Here is a 20,576-nt window from a genome sequence, read left to right as displayed (position 1 = left end):
CCCTCCTTCTCCAGGTCTCTTTAAGGACGGGTGATGCCACTTGCACTGTTTTTAGGTTGAACTTTTTAAACCGAGTTTCCTTTTGAGTTAATACACTTAGCACAAGCAAAGACAGGCTAATCCAAGCTATTTACATATATTCTTGTTTAGATGGACTTACTGCAAACAATTTTCATTCCTTTAGGATAATTACCTATCCTTTATGACCTCGACATGGTTCATTTATGTAAGGTTCATTTATGTGAGGTATCATCATAAACAGTCTAGATCTACTCAAGTTAGAATTTATCATCAGGGTAATAGTCAAGTTAACAGGCTTAGTAAGAAAGATACTGCAAGAAAAAAAAAATGTTCCCGTCGTGGCGCAGTGGTTAACGAATCCAACTAGGAGCCATGAGGTGGCGGTTTTGATCCCTACCCTTGCTCAGTGGGTTAACGATCCGGAGTTGCCCTGAGCTGTGGTGTAGGTCGCAGACATGGCTCGGATCCTGCGTTGCTGTGGCTCTGGCGTAGGCCGGCGGCTACAGCTCCAATTAGACCCCTAGTATGTCATCTGCAATCTAAAGAGAGAGGCCTTAGGAGAAACCAGTACTGCCAACACCTTAATCTTGGACTTCCAACCCCCGGAATTTTGAGAAAACAAACTTCTATTGTTTGAGTAACCTAGTCTGTAGTTCTTAGTTATGGCAGCCTTAGCAAACTAATACACTGTGCGATCTAGAATAAATTATTGAAATTTTCTAAAGTTCAATTTCCTGAACTACAAAATGGAGATAAGGATAATACGTACCCTGTAGGGTTGCTGTGAGAATTAAATAATAAATGTAAAGCTTACTGCATAGTAAACACTAAATAATTTCTAGTTATTATCAATATAAAGATTAAATGAGGTTGTGCATGTACAGCACTTAGTTCAGTGTCTAGTACACAAAGAAAGCTCTAGTAAATATTAGATATTTTTAATAAATTTCCATTTTTATACATCTTCCTATTTCCAAAGTAATGCCTTTTAGGCCCGTCTAGCTTATTTGTGCCATAATTAAGTCAGATGCAACAAGCTTTGATTTATCTTCAGAAACAGATCAACCAATCCAATACAGCAAACATTTTGTTGAGCAAGTACTTACATTTTGTCAGATTTATTCCCAAGTACTTGATATGCTTTTATGTTATTTTAAATTGTATCTTTTCTAAAAAATCTTTTTCTATTTCTTTGAAGCTCTTTTTAAAAGATAAAATTTATTCTTACGTGTTATTTTTCTATTAGCCTTGCTAAGCTTCCTTTTTGAGTTAAAAAAATTATCTCCCAGTATCTTCCGATTTTTTTTAATATTTGTAATCAAACAGCATGCAAGTAGTGAAAAAATTTCTTCATTTATGTTGATGAACAAAATTTCTTAATTTAATTTTTTTTGGCTTTTTAGGGACACACTCGTGGCATATGAAAGTTCCCAGGCCAAATCAGGCCACAGCAACACAGGATCCAAGCCACGTCTGTCACCTATACCACAGCTCAGGGTAATATCGGATCCCTGACCCACTGAACAAGGCCAGGGATTGAACCTATGTCGTCATGGATCCTAGTCCGGTTCGTTACTGCTGGGCCACAATGGGAATTCCCAAAATTTCTCTATTTTAATATAATCAAATTTATCAATATTTCCCTTATACTATATATCTTTGAGAACCCCCCCCATTCCTTACCTCAAGATATTCCTTGCCTCAAAAGATATTTCTGTGTATTTCAAGTTCGTTTATTGAAGATCAGTGCTCACACACAGGATGCGCTTAAATCATGCATTTCTTTAAAAGAAGGTCGGAGGGAGAGTAGTCTGAATTGGGTTATGAGGCCCCCTGACGGGGTACCTCACCTCAGCCATTGAACTCACTTCGCTGGCCGTGAGTCTGTTCCAAGCTCCGGCTCAGGAGGCATCCGCCAGGCCCCTCCTCAAGGCGGGGTCTCATGGCATCTCCTGCCCAGTCTGCCCTCGCGCGGAGACCCGTTCTCTGGGAACTCACCTCCCTGAGATTCAGGGAGGGCCCTGTTAGGGCCGCTCTTGGCCCTAGTCTCAGACCTTCCCAAGGGACATGGGGTAGAGTGACTGAATGCACTCAGCGCGTAGCCCCACCGATGAGCTTCTCTCCGCCCTACGTAGGAAAACTGCTTCTGTGAGCACTTATAAAACTCCCATAAGTAGAGAGATTTCATAGTTATGGTGATTTCCCATAAGACATTGCGACATGCAAATATTGTGGCGCGTTCGTCCCCGTCCGGTGCAGGCAGCTTCGCTCCAGGACGCACGCGCAATACATGTTCCCGCCTTGAGACTGCGCCGGCAGATTCCTAGGAAGTGGTTGATGACGTCGATGTTAGGGATCCATGGCTGCGCGCGGGAGAGGGACCTGCAGCCGCCGGACGCGAGGTTCGGAGCACTTTGCTGGGGGCGGAATGCCGGGAGGCGGGAAGTCGGAAAATGAACGGTGCTGTCAACTGTAGCCCTTCCCGTTTCCATCGCCCTCTGAATCAGCACTTGTTTTGGTGCTGTACTTTGACAATCAGTTTTAAGAGCTTTTTGGATTGCAGAATTGTGTATAACAGGTTGTTGATCTATAACAACTAGCCTGGTGCCAACACTATTTTAAATATCTAATGTCATACAATCTAAAAAATTAATTATAAGGTGTCTAATTATTTTATGTAGCACCAAGCAAAGAAAAACGCTTCCAGTTAAAACATGATTCACTGCTTGTAAATTATCACTTGTAAAATGCATCCAGTTTCAGAGATGATAAAATGCAGCTCATACAATTGATTTATGATGAGATACTCTATCTCTCTGTATATTGTGTTCTTAATGTATTGCTCCACCCTACAAATTCCATATTGTTGTTGTCATCCTCTGGATTTTTCAGTTGGGGCAACTGAAGTACAAAGAGATGAAACAACTTAAGATTCCACAACTAGAAAAAGACAGGGCTGGGCTCCTAGTTAGGCACAGACTTCGGAGCACTCTGCTACCACCTTAGGGAGTTTGGGGGATGGGACACCAGTAAACAGAAGAGATAAACAGGCAGAAGAGAATCATGCCTCAGGCATGGTCTTACAAGAGCCTCAAGGCTTCATTTTATTTTATTTTGTTTTATTTGGCTAGAACAGCAATTCAGGAACTCAGACTGTTTTCAAGAACGGTGATGCGGCAGTTATTACTCTTTTTGTAAATTTACAAAACCATCGCAATCCATTTCTTTCAAAAGGTGTTTTTTTCATTGTGTACTCATTCTTTCTTTTGCTGCTTTGTCCATTTGTCTTGCCCATAGCATTAAATGAAGCTGCAAAAATTAATGGCAAAACAGCTACAGAAGACACTCCTCCTGCAAAGAAAATTCGAAGATGTCAGAGGCAGCAGGTGAAAAGGGAGCCTGTGGCTGGAGGAAAGGCTGACAATGACAGGACAGAAGACAAGCAAGGTCAGAGAGAACATCTGCCAGCAAGAGTGTTCCTGGGAGGGGTGAGGCTAGGGGATATCTTGTTCTTTCAACTCTTATCTCTTCCTTTCTTGAAGATATAATTAACTTTCTACCTGTGGGGCATACCGTACAACTAATCTACTTTCTCAAAATGTTCAGTTTCATGTATCTGAGATAAACTGAGACCTGGGTAGATAAGGTCTATTATAGCCCTTCCCATTTCCATCACCTTCTGAATCAGCACTTGTTTCACTGCTGTACTTGGGAAGGGCAAAGTTCATTATGACAGGTTTCCATCTAACCATGACAGCTGTTTTTGACTTCCGTCGAAGTACATGTGTTATGTATCTGTCTTTCCTCAGAGTCTGTGAAGACCTTGCTGTTAAAGGGCAAAGCTCCAGTGGACCCAGAGTGCACAGCCAAGGTGGGAAAGGTGAGAGACTCCCATTGATTTCTCAGAGAGCAGTTCTTCCTTGTTATTGAGATTCCTGTCTGAAACATTACTAGTATCCATTTTAAGAATCCTCTCCAAGGGAGTTCCCTTGTGGCACAGTGGGTTAAGGATCTGGTATTATCATTGCAGTGGTTCAGGTCACTGCTGTGGCACAGGTTCCCTAGCCAGGGATCTTCCATTTGCCACCAGCAGACAAAAAAAAAAAAGAGAGGGAGAGGGAGAGGAGTTCCCATTGGCCCAGCAGAAATGAATCTGACCAGTAACCATGAGGTTGCAGGTTCCATCCTTGGCCTCGCTCAGCTCGCTACCATTGCCATGAGCTGTAGTGTAGGTTGCAGATGAGGCTCAGATCTGGTGTTGCTGTGGCGTAGGCCAGCGGCTGTAGTGTAGGCTCATCACTGTATCTCCCATTTGACTCCTAGCCTGGGAACCTCCATATGCTGCAGGTGCAGCCCTAAAAAGCAAAAAAGTAAAAATAAAAGAGAGAGAATCCTCTTCAAAATACTACTGGTGGAGTTCCCGGCGTGGCGCAGTGGTTAACGAATCCGACTAGGAACCATGAGGTTGCGGGTTTGGTCCCTGCCCTTGCTCAGTGGGTTAAGGATCCGGTGTTGCCGTGAGCTGTGGTGTAGGTTGCAGACGCGGCTCGGATCCAGCGTTGCTGTGGCTCTGGTGTAGGCCGGTGGCTACAGCTCCAATTCAACCCCTAGCCTGGGAACCTCCATATGCCGCGGGAGCGGCCCAAGAAATAGCAACAACAACAAAAAGACAAAAAGACAAAAAAAAAAAAAAATACTACTGGTGATTAATTTTCTCCAAGGCTGAAAGACAGGAGTGGTGGGGTTTAGGGGTAGTAAGGTGTTTTTAACATGGTTAACTTCAGGGTTTTCATCAGCTTTCCATACCTCATTCTTTTTCTCAATTAGTTAATTATATCATTATCAATGTTCTGATGGGAAACTGTACCCTCGTGTGGCATAAGTTACTGAGGAATAGAAAAAGGATTTGAAGATAAAAAAGGCTTCCACTGGAGTGGGTTTCCTTTAACTGAGTTAGAATCATTTGTGTTTCTGTAATTACAAAAAGGCAACAGGTTTTCCTTATAGGAATGACAACTTAAGTGTAGGAGAATGTACTTTTGCATTTCTTTCTCTGGAAGATACATGTTGATAGTGCAGGGGAAAGATACCTTGAGGCAAGAAACTTTAGAGCCTCACTTAGGATCTCATCAGGGTTGGGACTATACAGATGTCATCAGTTTTTTTCTTTTCTCTCTAGGCCCATGTATACTGTGAGGGGAATGATGTCTATGATGTCATGCTAAATCAGGTAAGGGAAGAAACTATTCTATTTCTGAGAATTTTTTCTTGATAACTTTTTTTTTTTCTTTGTCTTTTTAGGGCCGCACTCTCGGCATATGGAGGTTCCCAGGCTAGGGGTCGAATTGGAGCTATAGCTGCTGGCCTACACCACAGCCACAGCAACACTGGACCCCAGCCACATCTGTGACCTACACCATAGCTCACGGCACCATGGGATCCTTAACCCACTGAGCAAGGCCAGGGATCAAACTTGGCATCCTCATTAATGCTAGTCAGATTTGTTTCCACTGAGTCCGGACAAGAACTCCCTCCTGATAACTATTGAGAGCAGTGTCCCAGTGCCCAGATTATTAATTTTGAAATCCCTTACATTAACCCCTAGAGATTCATACTCCCAAGTGCTCAGCCCTAGTGCACTCTACCTGATCGTGGAGTCCTCTGTGAGAAGCAGATCTTTTAGCAGATTTTAGGCCTTTTTTTCCTTCTTTAAAAGAAAAGGGGGGGCGGGGGGCTTGCTGTTCCGGCAGCATTTGAAAGTTCCCAGGCCAGGGATTGAACCCACACCACAGCAGTAGCCTGAACCACTGCAATCACAACACTGGATCCTCAACCCGCTGTGCCACAAGAGATCTCTGGATTTTATGTCTTCTATTACACCTATTAACTCTGGAGTTCCCGTTGTGGCTCAGTGGTTAACAACCCAACTAGGATCCGTGAGGACATGGGTTTGATCCCTAGGATCCATGAAGACAGTGAGTTAAAGATCCGGCGCTGCTGTAAGCTGTGGTGTGGTATAGACCACAGATGCCGCTTGGATCCTTTGTTGCTGTGGCTGTGGTGTAGGCTGGCACCCGAAGCTACACTTCAGCCCCTAGCCTGGGAACTTTCATATGCCACAGGTGTGGCTCTAAAAGACACACATGCGCGCACACACACACAGAATACCTATGAACTCTATTTGTATCATTTTGCACATTTTCTAATAGGTTGTTGATCTTTTTCTTACAGGCTTTGAGAACCTTTATATAATATGGAGGATAGTCATTCGTTTATAGCAAAAATTGCTTATATCTTTTCCAGATTTGTCATTTGCCTTTTGATTTTCCTTATGGAATACTTTTTGGCCTTGTTCAAGTTTTAGGTTTTTATATAGTTAAAATTTTTTCCTTTTTTAAATTTATTTTTTTTTTGAGGTAACATTGGTTTATAACATTTTTTAAGTTTCACATGCACAGCATTGTGTTTCTACTTCTGTATATACTACAGGGTGCTCACCACCAAAAATTTAGTTTCTGTCACTGTTCAGTTCTCGATGTTCATCAGAGATATGGGCTGCCAGTTTTCTTCTTTTGTGTTGTCCTTGTCTGGTTTTGGTATCAGGGTAATGTTGGCCTCGTAAAATGAGTTAGAAAGTATTCCCCCTCTCTTTAATTTTTTGGAAGAATTTGAGAAGAATTGGTATTAAATCCCCTTTGAATGTTTGGTAGAATTCATCTGGGAAGCTGTCTGATCCTGGACTTTTGTTTTAAGGAGGTTTTTGATTACTATTTCAACTTCTTTACGAGAGTTTGGTCTATTCATACTTTCTTCTATTCAAGATTCAGTCTTGGAAGGTTGTATGATACTAAGATTTGTCCATTTCTTCTAGGTTGTCCGGTTGTTGGTGTAGAGTGCTTCACAATATTCTTTCATAATCCTTTGTATTTCTGTGGTACCATTGTTTTTTCTCCTCTTTCATTTCTGATTTCATTTATCAGAGCCTTTCTCTTTTTCTGATGAGTATATCTAGAAGTTTGTCAAATTTTTTTTTTTTCTTTTCAAAGAGCCAGCTCTTAGTCTCATTGATCTTTACTATTGTCCTTTTAGTCTCTCTTTCTTTTTTTTTTTTTTTTTTTTTTTTTTTTTTTGTCTTTTTGCCTTTTCTAGGGCAGCTCCCATGGCATATGGAGGTTCCCAGGCTAGGGGTCGAATCAGAGCTGTAGCCTCCGGCCTGCACCAGAGCCACAGCAACACGGGATCCGAGCCGCATCTGCGACTTACACCACAGCTCACAGCAACGCCGGATCGTTAACCCACTGAGCAAGGTGAGGGATCAAACCCTCAACCTCATGGTTCCTAGTCGGATTTGTTAAACACTGCACCACCACAGGAACTCCCAGTCTCTCTTTCATTTATTCCTACTTGATCTTTATTATTTCCTTCTACTGACTTGGGGCTTCATTTACTCTTCTTCTGGTTCCTTTAGGTGTGAAGTTAGATTGTTTATTTGGGATTTTTCTTGTTTCTTGAGGTAGGCCTGTATAAACTTCCCTCTTAGTAACTCTTTTGCTGCATCCCATAGATTTTGGCATGTCATATTTTCATTTTCTCTTCAGTTCTTTTTAAATTTCTGCTTTGATTTCTTTGTTGACCCAGCAGTTTTTCAGTAGCGTATTGGTTAGTAGTGCATTGTTTATTCTTCACATATTTGTGATTTTTTTTCAGCTTTCTTTCTTGCTTTTTTTGCTTTTTAAGGCCACACCCGAGGCATACGGAGATTCCCAGGCTAGGGGTCGAAACAGAGCTACAGCTGCCGGTCTACACCACAGCCACAGCAACACCAGATATGAGCCACACCTGTGACTTACACCACAGCTTACAGCAACACCAGATCCTTAACCCACTGAGGGAGGCCAGGAAACAAACCCGCATCCTCATGGATACTAGTCAGATTCATTTCTGCTGCACCACAATGCAAACTCCCAGCTTTCTTCTTACAGTTGATTTCTACACTGCTGGAATGGTTTCATGCAGTGTAATCAGAAAAGTTTTTTATATGATTTCAGTCTTCTTAAATTTATCGAGACTTGTAGCTTAATGTGTATTCTTAAGAATGTTTCATGTGCACTTGAGAGGAATGTGTTTTCTGCTGCATTTGGATATAATGTTCTGTACTACTCTATCAAATCCATCAGATCTAATGTTTCACTGAAGGCTCCTATTTCCTTGTTGACTTTATGTCTGGATATTCTATCCATTGATGGAATTTGGGTGTTAAAAGACTTCAACTTTATTTTGTTGCTGTCAGTTTAGGTCTGTTAATGATTGCTTTATCTATTCTGGCGCTCCTATATTAGGTGCGTGTGTGTTTTCTATATGTAGATATTAATAACTTTTGTGTCTTCTCAGTGATTTGTCCCCTTTGTCATTATATACTGTCCATCTTTGTCTCTTGCTACCTTTTTTTCCTGGACTATTTTGTTTAATGTATTAGTTAGTCCTGCTTTCTTTTGGCTGCCGTTTGCTTGGAGTATCATCTTCTGTCCCTTCTCTTTGAGCCTGTGTTTGTCTTTAGAGCTGAGATGAGTCTCCTGGAGGCAGCACATAGGTGGGTCTTATTTTTTTAATCCATCCAGCCACTCTGTGTCTTTTGATTGGCAATTTTAGTTTAACATCTCTTAGACAAAATAGTCCTTTTTCTGCCAGTAACATCTTACCTACATTTGCCTGTGTGGGTTCCATCCTCTTCCTCTTCCCCTTTTATGTTTTTATTGTCTCAAATTATCCTTTTTTATGTTGTGAGTTAAAAATTGAAGTACCTAGTTTTTTTTTTTGTTTTTTTTTTTTTTGCTTTTCCCCCCTTTAACATTTATGTTATAATAAACTGTTTAAAACCTATTTTGTAGAGAGTTGCAGTTTTCCGATTCTGTCTCTTTGTCACATTAAAGTTTTGTGTACTTTTGCGTTTTTGTTTCAGGTAGAAAAGCTCCTTTCAACATTTCTTGTAAGGCAGGTGTAGTGGTGATAAACTCCCTCAGCTCTTGTTTGTCTGAGAAAGCCTTTTTCCTCCCTCATATCTGAATGATAACTTTTCTAGATTGAATATTCTTGACTAACAGTTGTCATCTTGCAGTATTTTGAGAATGTCATTCCACTCCTTCCTGCCCTGTAGAGTTTCTGCTGAGAAATCTGATAGCCTAATCGGGATTCCTTTTTAGATGACCATCCTTTTCTCCTGGTTGTCTTTAAAAATCTGTTATCATTGACTTTTTTTTGTTGTTTTTTTGTTTGTTTATTTTTTAGGGCCACACCTGCTGCATATGGAGGTTCTCAAGCTAGAGGTCAAATCGGAGCTGTAGCTGTTGAGCTACGCCAGAGCCACAGCAATGCAGGATGCAAGCCGAGTCTGCAACCTACACCACAGCTCATGGCGATGCTCGATCCTTAACCCACTGAGCAAAGCCAGGGATCAAACCCGCAACCTCATGGTTCCTTGTCAGATTCATTTCCGCTGCACCATGACAGAAACTACAAAAATCTTTGACAGTGTTTTTTTTGTTTGTTTGTTTGTTTTAAATTTTGACTTTTGACAATTCTAATGTAATGTATCCTGTAGAAGATCTTTTTGTGTTAAAGCAGTTAGCTTCATGGACTTGTATATCAGTTTTCTTCCCCAGGGTTTGGGAAGTTCTCAGCTATTATTTCTTTAAGTAAACTCTCTACTCCTTTCACAATCTCTGCTCCTTCTGAGATACCCATTTCCCTAATGTTACCCTTCCTAAAAGAGTCAGATAGTTCTTATAAAATTTCCTCATTTTTTTCTTAATATCTTCTCTTTGCTGTATCTTTCCTAGATTTCTATCTTTGAGCTCACTCTTTCATTCATATGGTCTGCTCCATTTCCAGTGCTTTCTTTTGTTGTTGTTGTTGTTGTTGTTGTTGTTGTTGTTGTTGTTGTCTTTTTGCTATTTCTTGGGCCGCTCCCGCGGCATATGGAGGTTCCCAGGCTAGGGGTCGAATTGGAGCTGTAGCTGCCAGCCTACGCCAGAGCCACAGCAACTCGGGATCTGAGCCGCATCTGCAACCTACACCACAGCTCCTGGCAACGCCGGATCCTTAACCCACTGAGCAAGGGCAGGGACCGAACCTGCAACCTCATGGTTCCTAGTTGGATTCGTTAACCACTGCGCCACGACGGGAACTCCTCCAGTGCTTTCTAATGCATTTCTCATCCTCTTTATTCTTCAGCTCCAGAATTTATGCTTGATTATTTTTCAGAGTTTCAGTCTCTTCAGTAAAGTATTTCTGTTCATTAATTTTATTCCTCAGCTCATTGAGTTTGCTTTCTGAGTTTTCCTGTAGCTCATTAAGTTTCTTCATAACAGCTATTTTGTATTCTGTATCAGATGGCAGTGGTTTCTGGAGAAGTGTCATTTTCTTTTTGTGATACAGTGTAACTGTGGTTTTTCTTGGTGTTTGATAAGTTGTTCCTCTGCCATCACCTTTGAAGTAGAACACCTTTCTCACTTAGGTAAAGCTTTAACAGATTGCTCAATTAGAAGGCCTTTCTGTAGCTTTCCAGCAGATGGTGCTGTAGCACAAGTTTTTGGTGTTTCTTATCTGACCTGCCTCTGATTATATTTGAGAGCTCTTTCCACTGGCCATCACCTCTGTCAGAGGGGTCACTCGGTGCCCCCTTCATCGCTACTGTGCCTCCAAAGACGTTGGTGCTTTGTTGATGCCACATCACTGGCATCACCACCTGGGGCACCAGGATGGCAGGAGCTTCTGTGCATCTGGAATCTCCTGAGTCACAGGTTCCACCTCAGGGAAAAGGGAGTGAGGAGCTGGTTGCCAGTGCCTTTCTGGTGTATGGTATTATTGCATTTGGCAGGGAGCTGCCACTGAGGGCAAAAGTGCAAGAGCCAGAGTCATGGGCCTTCCACAGCAAGGACAGAATCATAGGCTCCCCTGTCACTGCTGCCCAGTTGCCTGTGGCCACCAGCACCAGTGCACCAGGAGACCAGATTGCTATGCACCACCTCACCTGCTGCTACTGGGTTCTGAGAGGCCATGGGGTCATCTGCCATGGCTGAGGAACCACGATTGCAGCCACCGCCTCCACTGTTCCCTAGGCTCCACCTCCTCTGTGTGTTCCAGTCTAGCCACCTTCAGATGTACAGATGTGTGGAATTCTCTGGAGTCCATTGTGGTGTACAGAGGCACCTTTGTTGAGTCGTGGATCTTTTACTGGTTGTAAATTGAAGGAGAGAAATGAAGGGAGCATCTTTCTCCACCATGATGCTAACATTCTTTTTTTTTTCTTTTTAATCTTTTCCTTTTTATTTTTGTTGTTTTGAATAGATACTACACATGTCTGGTTAATGAATTTCCTGAATATATCTTTGTATTTGAATTTATTGATCCATCATATATCCTTTAAACAGCTACTTAGTATTCCTTTGTTATCGCTTCTTTCACTTAAAATATCGTGAGCAGATCAAAGAGCTTTTAAGGCCCCCTTTTATTCTTCCATCCTGTGACTTTATAATGTGAGTAGCCAGGAGGTAGGAACAGGCAACACACTTAACAAAGACGAGTACCTAGATAACCAGGGCTTGGCCTCACCATACAAGCTGCTGTTCCTTACCATAGACTGTTCCCTCTCTTCACTCGGAGTAAGTTACTTACAGGATGCCTCCTTTTAGATGCTAGTCACATTTTCTCTGAATGTCTCCAAGTCAGGTCACATTAGCTATGGGACTGGTGTGGCAGTGGTTTCTGCCTCTTCGCCACCTCTTCCTAACCTTATCCTGCTCTCAGCTCATTGTCAAATCACTGCAGCTGACAAACCAAAGCTGTAAGTAAAACTGTTAAAAAGAGTAAGTTATCTAAACAAACATGCATAATAGTTACAGATCCTTGTGGCATCCACATTGTTTTCATTTGGAAAATAATGATTAGGAATGGATTGGGAGCTGGAAAACACATATGGAAATATCTTGGAAATACCTGTGGAGGGAGGTGAGGCAGGAAAAAACAGAGGAGCCAATTAATATAGGATATTTGAGGTCGGGGTGAGGTTTTAGGAAGCTTCCAGCCATTAATTCCCAGGAATTGAAAGTTTAATGTAGAAACCCTATCCTGCCTTTCTTATATGCTTACTCTTACATGAACCTGATTTTCTCAGCCCATGCTATCCTTTCCTCATGGAAATTACTGGCTCCTCTGATCAAAGAAAAGCCATTGGTCTGTGTGGCTTCCATTTGCATGCCTTTGTCCTTTTATGTTTGTATTTCTCTCATAGACCAATCTCCAGTTCAACAACAACAAGTATTATCTGATTCAGCTGTTAGAAGATGATGCCCAGAGGAACTTCAGTGTTTGGATGAGATGGGGCCGAGGTAATGACTTTTATTATGGATTTTACGAGGGGTTATTCAAAAAGCCAGAAGCAGCTTAGAGATTAGCCAAAAGTGAAATGGAGTCTCTGTAACCTAAAAGAGGCTCAGGAATCTGTACTACTTGAAATGGAGGAGTGGCAGGCATCCTCGTTAGCAAGTTCCCAGTGGAAAAGCTAAGAGCAGCCTGTTGAGGCTGAGAACTCCATGCAGCTTGGATGCTAGTGCTGTTCAGAGGCTCTGACAGTTAGCGGCTTACTAATCAACAGGATCAGTCCCCAAGCCCTTTCACATTTTCCTCCTTCCCTTCTTCCCTTCCATTTGTCGAATGCTAAGCAGAGAGACCTTAGAGAGCTGGCTTGTTCCTGTTAGAGAGCTTTCCTTGGGTTGGGGGCAGGGGCAGGGAACCATCTTATATGTGGTATTTACTTTGCAGTTGGGAAAATGGGGCAGCATAGCTTGGTGGCTTGTTCAGGGGACCTCAACAAGGCCAAGGAAATCTTTCAAAAAAAGTGAGTGCAAGAAATGAATACAAAAAAATATATATCCTTCTTCTTGAATATATCTTCTTTAAGAATTTTCTAAGTGTGGTTTGGCTTAAATGATAATGTCTTTCCACTGACATTGTATGACTGGAGCACTAAACTGGGTCCTTAGCTAGCGATTAAATCACCTGGAACCATGAAATTGACTGAAAACTGAAGCAACTAATATATTCGGCATATGACCAACAATTTAGGAAATTTGGGGAAACTGAGGTGAGACTATCCAGCTACAGCTTAAAAAATTCTTTTTACTGTGATATGAAAAACTTTCTAGAGTCTCTGGGAATGTTTCTTTCTGAGAGAAAGATTGAATATGGGTCTTTTTTCTTAAATCTCAGTGACTTTTGTGATATTTGGGGTCCTTTTTTTCCTTTTTTTTTTTTTTTTTTTTTTTTTGTTTTTGTTGTTGTTGTTGTTCCCTTTGTCTCCAGAGCTTTTCTGTCCATTCAGGGTTATAATTTAAAATCCAGATTTATGGAACATTGATATTGTAGGAGATTAAAGTTTGGAAATGTTGGAAATAAGTGTAAGCCCATCTCTCATAGTAGACCCTATTTGAAAGATTTTCTCACCACCTTGAACTTACAGATTCCTTGACAAAACAAAAAATAATTGGGAGGATCGTGAGAAGTTTGAAAAGGTGCCTGGAAAATATGATATGCTACATATGGACTATACCACCAATGAACAGGTAAACTCTGACTATATATACATTTAGTGGAAAACCGTTTCCTCTTAACCAGGGTGACGCCTAGCAGAGTGACTTAGAGAAGGTCCTAGACCAGAACAGGCCAGGATAGCTTAAGTCTTGTTCTTTCCCACCTAAAGAAAGATTACAGTTCCCTCAGGGGGAAGCTTCACTGATCTTTGTAATCTTAAAGGGACTGTAGAAGATAGAATGTGCTTTTCTAGTCTCTGTTATTTATTAAGGATCTTACAAAATCCTAGGTCCTATTTCCAGAAATTTAATATTGGATCAAGTGAGAAGAAACAGTTAAACTGATAAAACTACATTTAAAGTTGCCTTCACTTCTGGCTATACAACACAGTTTAAAAAAAAAAAAATCAATTTTGAGTGTTAAGGTGCAACCAGGATGCTAAAAAGATCTTTCCTGAAAACTATCAACTATCTGAAAAATGGAGAAATCAATCTTTTTAAGGTGAGAAGATTTGAGATATAATAACCGTCTTTACAAATTTAACTTCACATTAGGACAGCCTTTTAAGACTTATTCTGAGTGGTTGGTTAACTATGAGAGGCAGAATTAGGATTAGAAGGTGGAAATCACATTGGGTACTCTAAGTAGTTAATAATGGACTGGGCTTAGGTTCAGGCAGAGGCTGATGTTCACTCACCAGGAGTATTGTAGAGCCAGTCCCTGCAGCGAGGATAAAGTAGATTCTTTGAGATTTTATAGTTGGGGGTTTTTTTGTTTGTTTGGTTTTTGCTATAGAGTGAAGAGGAAACAAAAAAAGAAGAATCTCTTAAATCTCCCTTGAAACCAGAGTCACAGCTAGATCTTCGTGTACAGGAGCTGATAAAGTTGATCTGTAACGTCCAGGCCATGGAAGAGATGATGGTAGAAATGAAATACGATACCAAGAAAGCCCCACTTGGTAGGACTTCAGATTCCTATCCAGCATTCTCACTTCATGTTGCTAGTTCCTTTAACGGATTTATTATCACTGATATGATATAAAGCTTGCTATTACTGTATAGAGATTTGGGGTAAGAGGCTGTGGGCAGGGGAGGAGGATTAATTTTGAAAGCTGAAAGGTGAGAGTCTTTGTTGGCAGGGACATAAATACACTTTACAGGATGGGGCCCTAGTGGTGGAGTCTGATCTCTGGCTGGGCCTGCAGGGAAGCTGACAGTGGCACAAATCAAGGCAGGTTACCAGTCTCTTAAGAAGATTGAGGATTGTATTCGGGCTGGCCAGCATGGACGAGCTCTTGTGGACGCGTGCAATGAATTTTACACCAGAATCCCACATGACTTTGGGTAAGGCCCATGCTGTTAACTTTGCCTCGGTCTTATTGTCTTCTTTTTTTTTTTTCATAGGGCTACACCTGCAGCATACGGAGGTTTCCACGTTAGGGTTTGAATCGGAGCTATAGCCACTGGCCTACATCACAGCCCCAGCAATGCCAGATCCTAGCTGCATCTGCAACCTGTACCACAGCTCACAGCAATGCTGGATCCTTAACCCACTGAGCAAGGGCAGGGACCGAACCGGCGTCCTCATGGATACTAGTCAAATTTGTTTCCACTGAGCCACAACGGGAGCTCCCTGCCTTGGTCTTCTGCCCAACCATATCAGCTACAACACTCAGCAGCAACTATAATCTTTTTTATTTTTCATTTCTAAGTGATTATCATGAACAGATATAGAGCCAAAATGATTTATAGATAGCCTATTTAATCAGTTTACAAATATGGGATGCAATCTCCTGGCCTGATTATGACCGTATTCTCTCACCACATGGAAGTTGCCAATTCAAGAGAGAGTGGGTCAAGTTATCCAACCAACATGTGACATACCTTCAGGCACCCCCCCCCCGCCCCATTCCCTATTCTTTAGGTAACTGTAACACACTAACACTATTTCTATGAACTCAAATGATACTAGGTATATAAAATACATTTTATCTTTATTGATTTTGCATTCTGGTGTTTATTTTTTTTTTTTTATTTTTTTATTTTTTGCTATGTCTTGGGCCGCTCCCGCGGCATATGGAGGTTCCCAGGCTAGGGGTCCAGTCGGAGCTGTAGCCACCGGCCTACGCCAGAGCCACAGCAAGGCGGGATCCGAGCCGCGTCTGCAACCTACACCACAGCTCACGGCAACGCCGGATCGTTAACCCACTGAGCAAGGGCAGGGATCGAACCCGCAACCTCATGGTTCTTAGTCGGATTCGTTAACCACTGTGCCACGACGGGAACTCCTGGTGTTTATTTTTATTCTATTGCTTCATAGAGCACTGGGACCTAGGAACAACCTTGAGTTGGGTCAACAGGTCCACTGCTGCTTCTAGATAGGACTTTATCCATACTACTCCTTATTGATGTCAGTATATCTTATTTTTAAAAAGTTCCCATAGAAAGGAATTTTAACTCATCCCAAATGTCAAAATGTATGTTTTTTGTTTCATCTTACGCAGAGTATGTACATAATATCTCTTTATGTATTTGGAAGTTAAAATTACGTGCCTTTGGGCCACACATCAGAGAATTATTGTTTATATCTCTGACCTTAGACTCCGTACTCCTCCATTAATCCGGACAGAGCAAGAACTCTTAGACAAATTACAGCTACTAGAGGTGAGATATGTGTGGATTGGGAAGTATTAAATCTCATTGCCCCAGGTTTTTCCTGCATTGACTCTGTCTCATCTCGTCAGGCTTTGGGAGACATTGAAATTGCCATTAAGCTGGTGAAAACAGAACTGCAAAGCCCAGAACACCCATTGGACCAGCACTATAAAAAACTACATTGTGCTTTGCACCCTTTAGACCATGAGAGTAACGAATTCAAAGTAAGTAAGAAAAATGATTATTTATTTTTATACCATTGAGATCAACCCTTCTCCACCCTGTTCTGACTGCTTCTGGTGAAGAGAAGACTTTAGTATAGGGCAGAATTTCTATTTACTAGGAATCTGGGAAGGTGGGGTCTTTCTAGCTACCTGGTGAGATATTTGGGCCAATTTATACCAGAAGCCCTGAGGTTCTTCAGCTTGGCCTGCTCTCCTCTAGAGTCCACATCAGCCATTTCTTTCACTCTTTTTCACAGGTGATTTCCCAGTACCTACAGTCTACCCATGCTCCCACACACAGTGACTATACCATGACCTTGCTGGATGTTTTTGAAGTAGAGAAGGAGGGGGAGAAAGAAGCCTTCAGAGAGGACCTACCTAACAGGTCTCCTTTTAGCTTTGGGTTTGGGAGGACAGTCCCTTGCCTGAAGTACAGTTATAGGACTTAGAAGGATGGTAGGGACAGCGGTTGGCTTTTTTTATGCTTGTGGCCTTTGTTTGCAGGAAAGCAACAGAGAGTACAATAATAATGGCTTTTCCTTAGGATGCTGCTATGGCATGGTTCCAGGCTGAGTAACTGGGTGGGAATCCTGAGCCACGGGCTTCGAATTGCCCCACCTGAAGCTCCCATAACAGGTTACATGGTGAGTAGAAACTGAACCCTACAAGCAGGTACAAAGGAAAAGGACATAATTTTCTCAAGCTTTTTTCTCCCTAGGTTAGGATTCGGTGGTGCCATTCCAAAAAATTAAACCAGCTCACTCATAACTCTGACTTTTACTATGACCCTCCTTTTTTTTTTTTTTTTTTTTTTTTTTTTTTTTGGTGTGTGTGTGTGTGTGTGTCTTTTTGCTATTTCTTTGGGCCGCTCCTGCGGCATATGGAGGTTCCCAGGCTAGGGGTCCAATCGGAGCTGTAGCCACTGGCCTATGCCAGAGCCACAGCAACGTGGGATCCGAGCCACATCTGCAACCTACACCACAGCTCACGGCAACGCCAGATCTTTTACCCACTGAGTGAGACCAGGGATTGACCGAAACCTCATGGTTCCTAGTCGGATTCGTTAACCTCTGCGCCACGACGGGAACTCCAATGACCCTCCTTTCTTAAACCCCTAAATATATCCCTCCCTTCCCCTCAGAAAGCAGAGATTTCATTGGGCCTCTGCTTTCTTTAGAACAGGATTGTGAGGGAAAATGGAGAACGGTCTGTGTTGTGTTCAAGATAATAGAACACTGGTATGAGCCTCCTTTCTAAATGAGTTAAGCAGTTGTTATTGTTATTCATTTATATATTTCAGTTTGGAAAAGGAATCTACTTTGCTGACATGTCTTCCAAGAGTGCTAATTACTGCTTTGCCACTCGCCTAAAGGATACTGGACTGCTGCTCTTATCAGAGGTAAGGCAGGAGCACATCTATGATCTCCAGTTTATTATTAGTTCTCATTTTTCACCTTGGAGAACTTGAGAGAGAACCCAAGTGCAGTTTCCATTGCATTCCATTCTTCTGCTATAATAGGAGAAGTACTGATGGGATTTTCTGTTCGGCTTTAGAGCCATCCATTTCTCAGGAGGACATGAGTGTTCAAAGATGTTTTGCTTTGCAGGTAGCTCTAGGTCAGTGTAATGAGCTATTAGGGGCCAATCCAGAGGCAGAAGGATTACTTCAGGACAAGCATAGCACCAAGGGGCTGGGCAAGATGGCTCCCAGTCCTTCACGTGCCATCACCTTGTAAGTATGCAGAGCCTGGAGGGCCAGAGCACTCCTTTTGGCCAGATAAGACTACTTTCTCGGTCCCAGCTTCTGAACCAGAGGTAGATGTTGACATACTTTCTTCCATTTGGCAGGAATGGGAGTACGGTGCCCTTGGGACCAGCAAGTGACACAGGAATTCTGAATCCAGAGGGTTATACCCTCAACTACAATGAGTTTGTTGTCTATAACCCCAATCAGGTCCGTATGCGATACCTCCTAAAGGTTCAATTTAATTTTCTGCAGCTGTGGTAAATGTTGATATTAAATAAACCAGAGAAGAGTCTTCAAGCAAGAAAACAGACCATGTTGTACTTTTGATTTTCTTATATTTTCTGAAATAAAGATAGTACAGATCTACCACTGGCTTCTTTGGGCTTTACTTCTACAAGCACATGTCTTCTGATGTTAGTGTATCTTCTTTTCCAGGACAAAAAGTACAGTTGCTTTGCATATCCCACAGCTAGCTGCAGGTCACTCAGCATCCTGTGCCTTCACAGTGAAATAGCCTCTATGCATTGAGGGAGACTAATGGACATTAATGCTTTTCTGCATTTAATATGGTTTTTCTGCAAACTGGAGTTTGATAGGTAACATTACAGAAAGGGTGGAGGCAGCAAAGACTGAACTGTTTCCCATACAAATCTTCCCGTTTACCATCTGCAGATCAGGTCTCTCACCACCTAGCATCCTCGGCTTCAGCAGATATCCAGAAATTTGGAAAGCACTTGGAGGACTGTCACTAAGTCTAAATACATCTCAAGGAGGAAGAGAGAGAAGTAGAATGATTTTGATTTTGATGTATCCCACTCTATCTTAGAAGTACCAAAGCCTAAGTCAGATCCAAAGTCTTCCTGTTTGTAAACAGATACAACACAGATAAACATATACACACAACATAATTCCATAGTTAACAGTGAAGGTTATTTAAATGACAACAATAGCCTGTAAATCTTTAGAGATACCAGTATCTATCAAAAATTTTAAATGTATACACTCTTTGACCTAAAAATTACAGGTGTACATTAAATTTACATAAATCATGTCACTGCAGAATTGTTAAATGCAAAAAGACCCATAAATAAGGAAGTAAAATATATTCATTCACTGAAATACTATGCTGCTGTTAAAACTACATTTTCACAAAAATGTAAGAAGAGGGAATGCTTTGCAGCTCATTCCATAAGGCAGTATACAAAACCAGATAAAGATATCAAGAAAACTAGACCAGTACCTCTTAAGAATGTAGATATAGGAGTTACCATCGTGGGTCAGGGGTAACGAACCTGACTAGTATCCATGAGGAGGTGGGTTCAGTCCCTGGCCTTGCTCAGTGGGTTAATGATCCCATGTTGCCGTGAGCTGTGGTATAGGTTGCAGACATGGCTTGGATCCTGTGATGCTGTGGCTGTGGTGTAGGCCAGCAGCTATAGCTCCAATTTAACCCCTAGCCTGGGAACTTCCATATGCCATGCCTGTGTCCCTAAAGAAAAAAAAAAAATGTAGATACAAAAATAAAATACTCAGAGTTCCCACTGTGGCACAGCAGGTTAAAGATCCAGTGTTGCTTCAGTTATGGTGTAGGTCACAGACACAGCTCAGATATGCCATTGCTGTGCCTGTGGTATGGGCCAGCAGCCATAGCTCCAATTCAACCCCTAGACTGGGAACTTCCATATGATGTAAGCATGGCCCCAAAAAGAAAAAATTTTTAAAGAAATACACATACTATGTTTTTGACTGTTAAAATGCAGCAGGCTCCTGAAAAGTAAAATAGGTATTCATGAATGTGAATGACTCAATAAATAAGTGGGAAAGAAGAGACTAGATATTCCTTTCAGGATAATTTTTTTCATTTTTTCCTCTTTTTTTGGCTGCACACATGGCATGGAGAAATTCCTTACTCATATCCTTAACCTGCTCTGCAAGAGAACTCCCAGAAGTTTAATATAGAAGGGCTGAGGGAAGTAGAAAATTACTATTAGAAAATCACAGTAGGCTTCCTTCCTACACTGTTGATGGGAATGTAAACTGGTACAACCACTATGGAAAACAGTATGAAGGTTTCTCAGAAAACTAAATATAGAGCTACCATATGACCCAGCAATCCCACTCTTGGGCATATGTCCTGACAAAACTTACACTGAAAAATATATTTGTACTCCTATGTTCACTGCAGCACTATTCACAATAGCCAAGACATGCAAACAGCCTAGATGTCCATCAACAGTGACTGGATTAAGATGTGGTATAGATACACAATGGAATACTACTCAGTCAAAAAAATGCCATTTACAGCAACATGGATGGAACTAGAGACTTTCATACTAAGTGAAG

At 41.7% G+C, this 20,576-nt stretch overlaps 1 protein-coding gene across 1 annotated transcript; it reads left to right on the top strand.

Moving 5' to 3' along the window:
- PARP2 (poly(ADP-ribose) polymerase 2) lies at positions 2,279 to 18,600 on the top strand. The gene is made up of 16 exons (XM_005656314.3): positions 2,279 to 2,423; positions 3,319 to 3,468; positions 3,831 to 3,901; positions 5,201 to 5,251; positions 12,311 to 12,407; positions 12,841 to 12,916; positions 13,538 to 13,640; positions 14,404 to 14,566; positions 14,813 to 14,951; positions 16,208 to 16,271; positions 16,352 to 16,486; positions 16,744 to 16,871; positions 17,031 to 17,130; positions 17,787 to 17,885; positions 18,094 to 18,218; positions 18,335 to 18,600. The coding sequence occupies exons 1-16, from the start codon at positions 2,381 to 2,383 to the stop codon at positions 18,492 to 18,494; spliced, it is 1,704 nt and encodes a 567-aa protein (XP_005656371.1). The 5' UTR covers positions 2,279 to 2,380; the 3' UTR covers positions 18,495 to 18,600.

This window comes from Sus scrofa, chromosome 7, assembly GCF_000003025.6.
Source record: "Sus scrofa isolate TJ Tabasco breed Duroc chromosome 7, Sscrofa11.1, whole genome shotgun sequence".
NCBI classification, from domain to species: domain Eukaryota; kingdom Metazoa; phylum Chordata; class Mammalia; order Artiodactyla; family Suidae; genus Sus; species Sus scrofa.
This window is presented reverse-complemented; position numbering and strand designations above follow the sequence as displayed.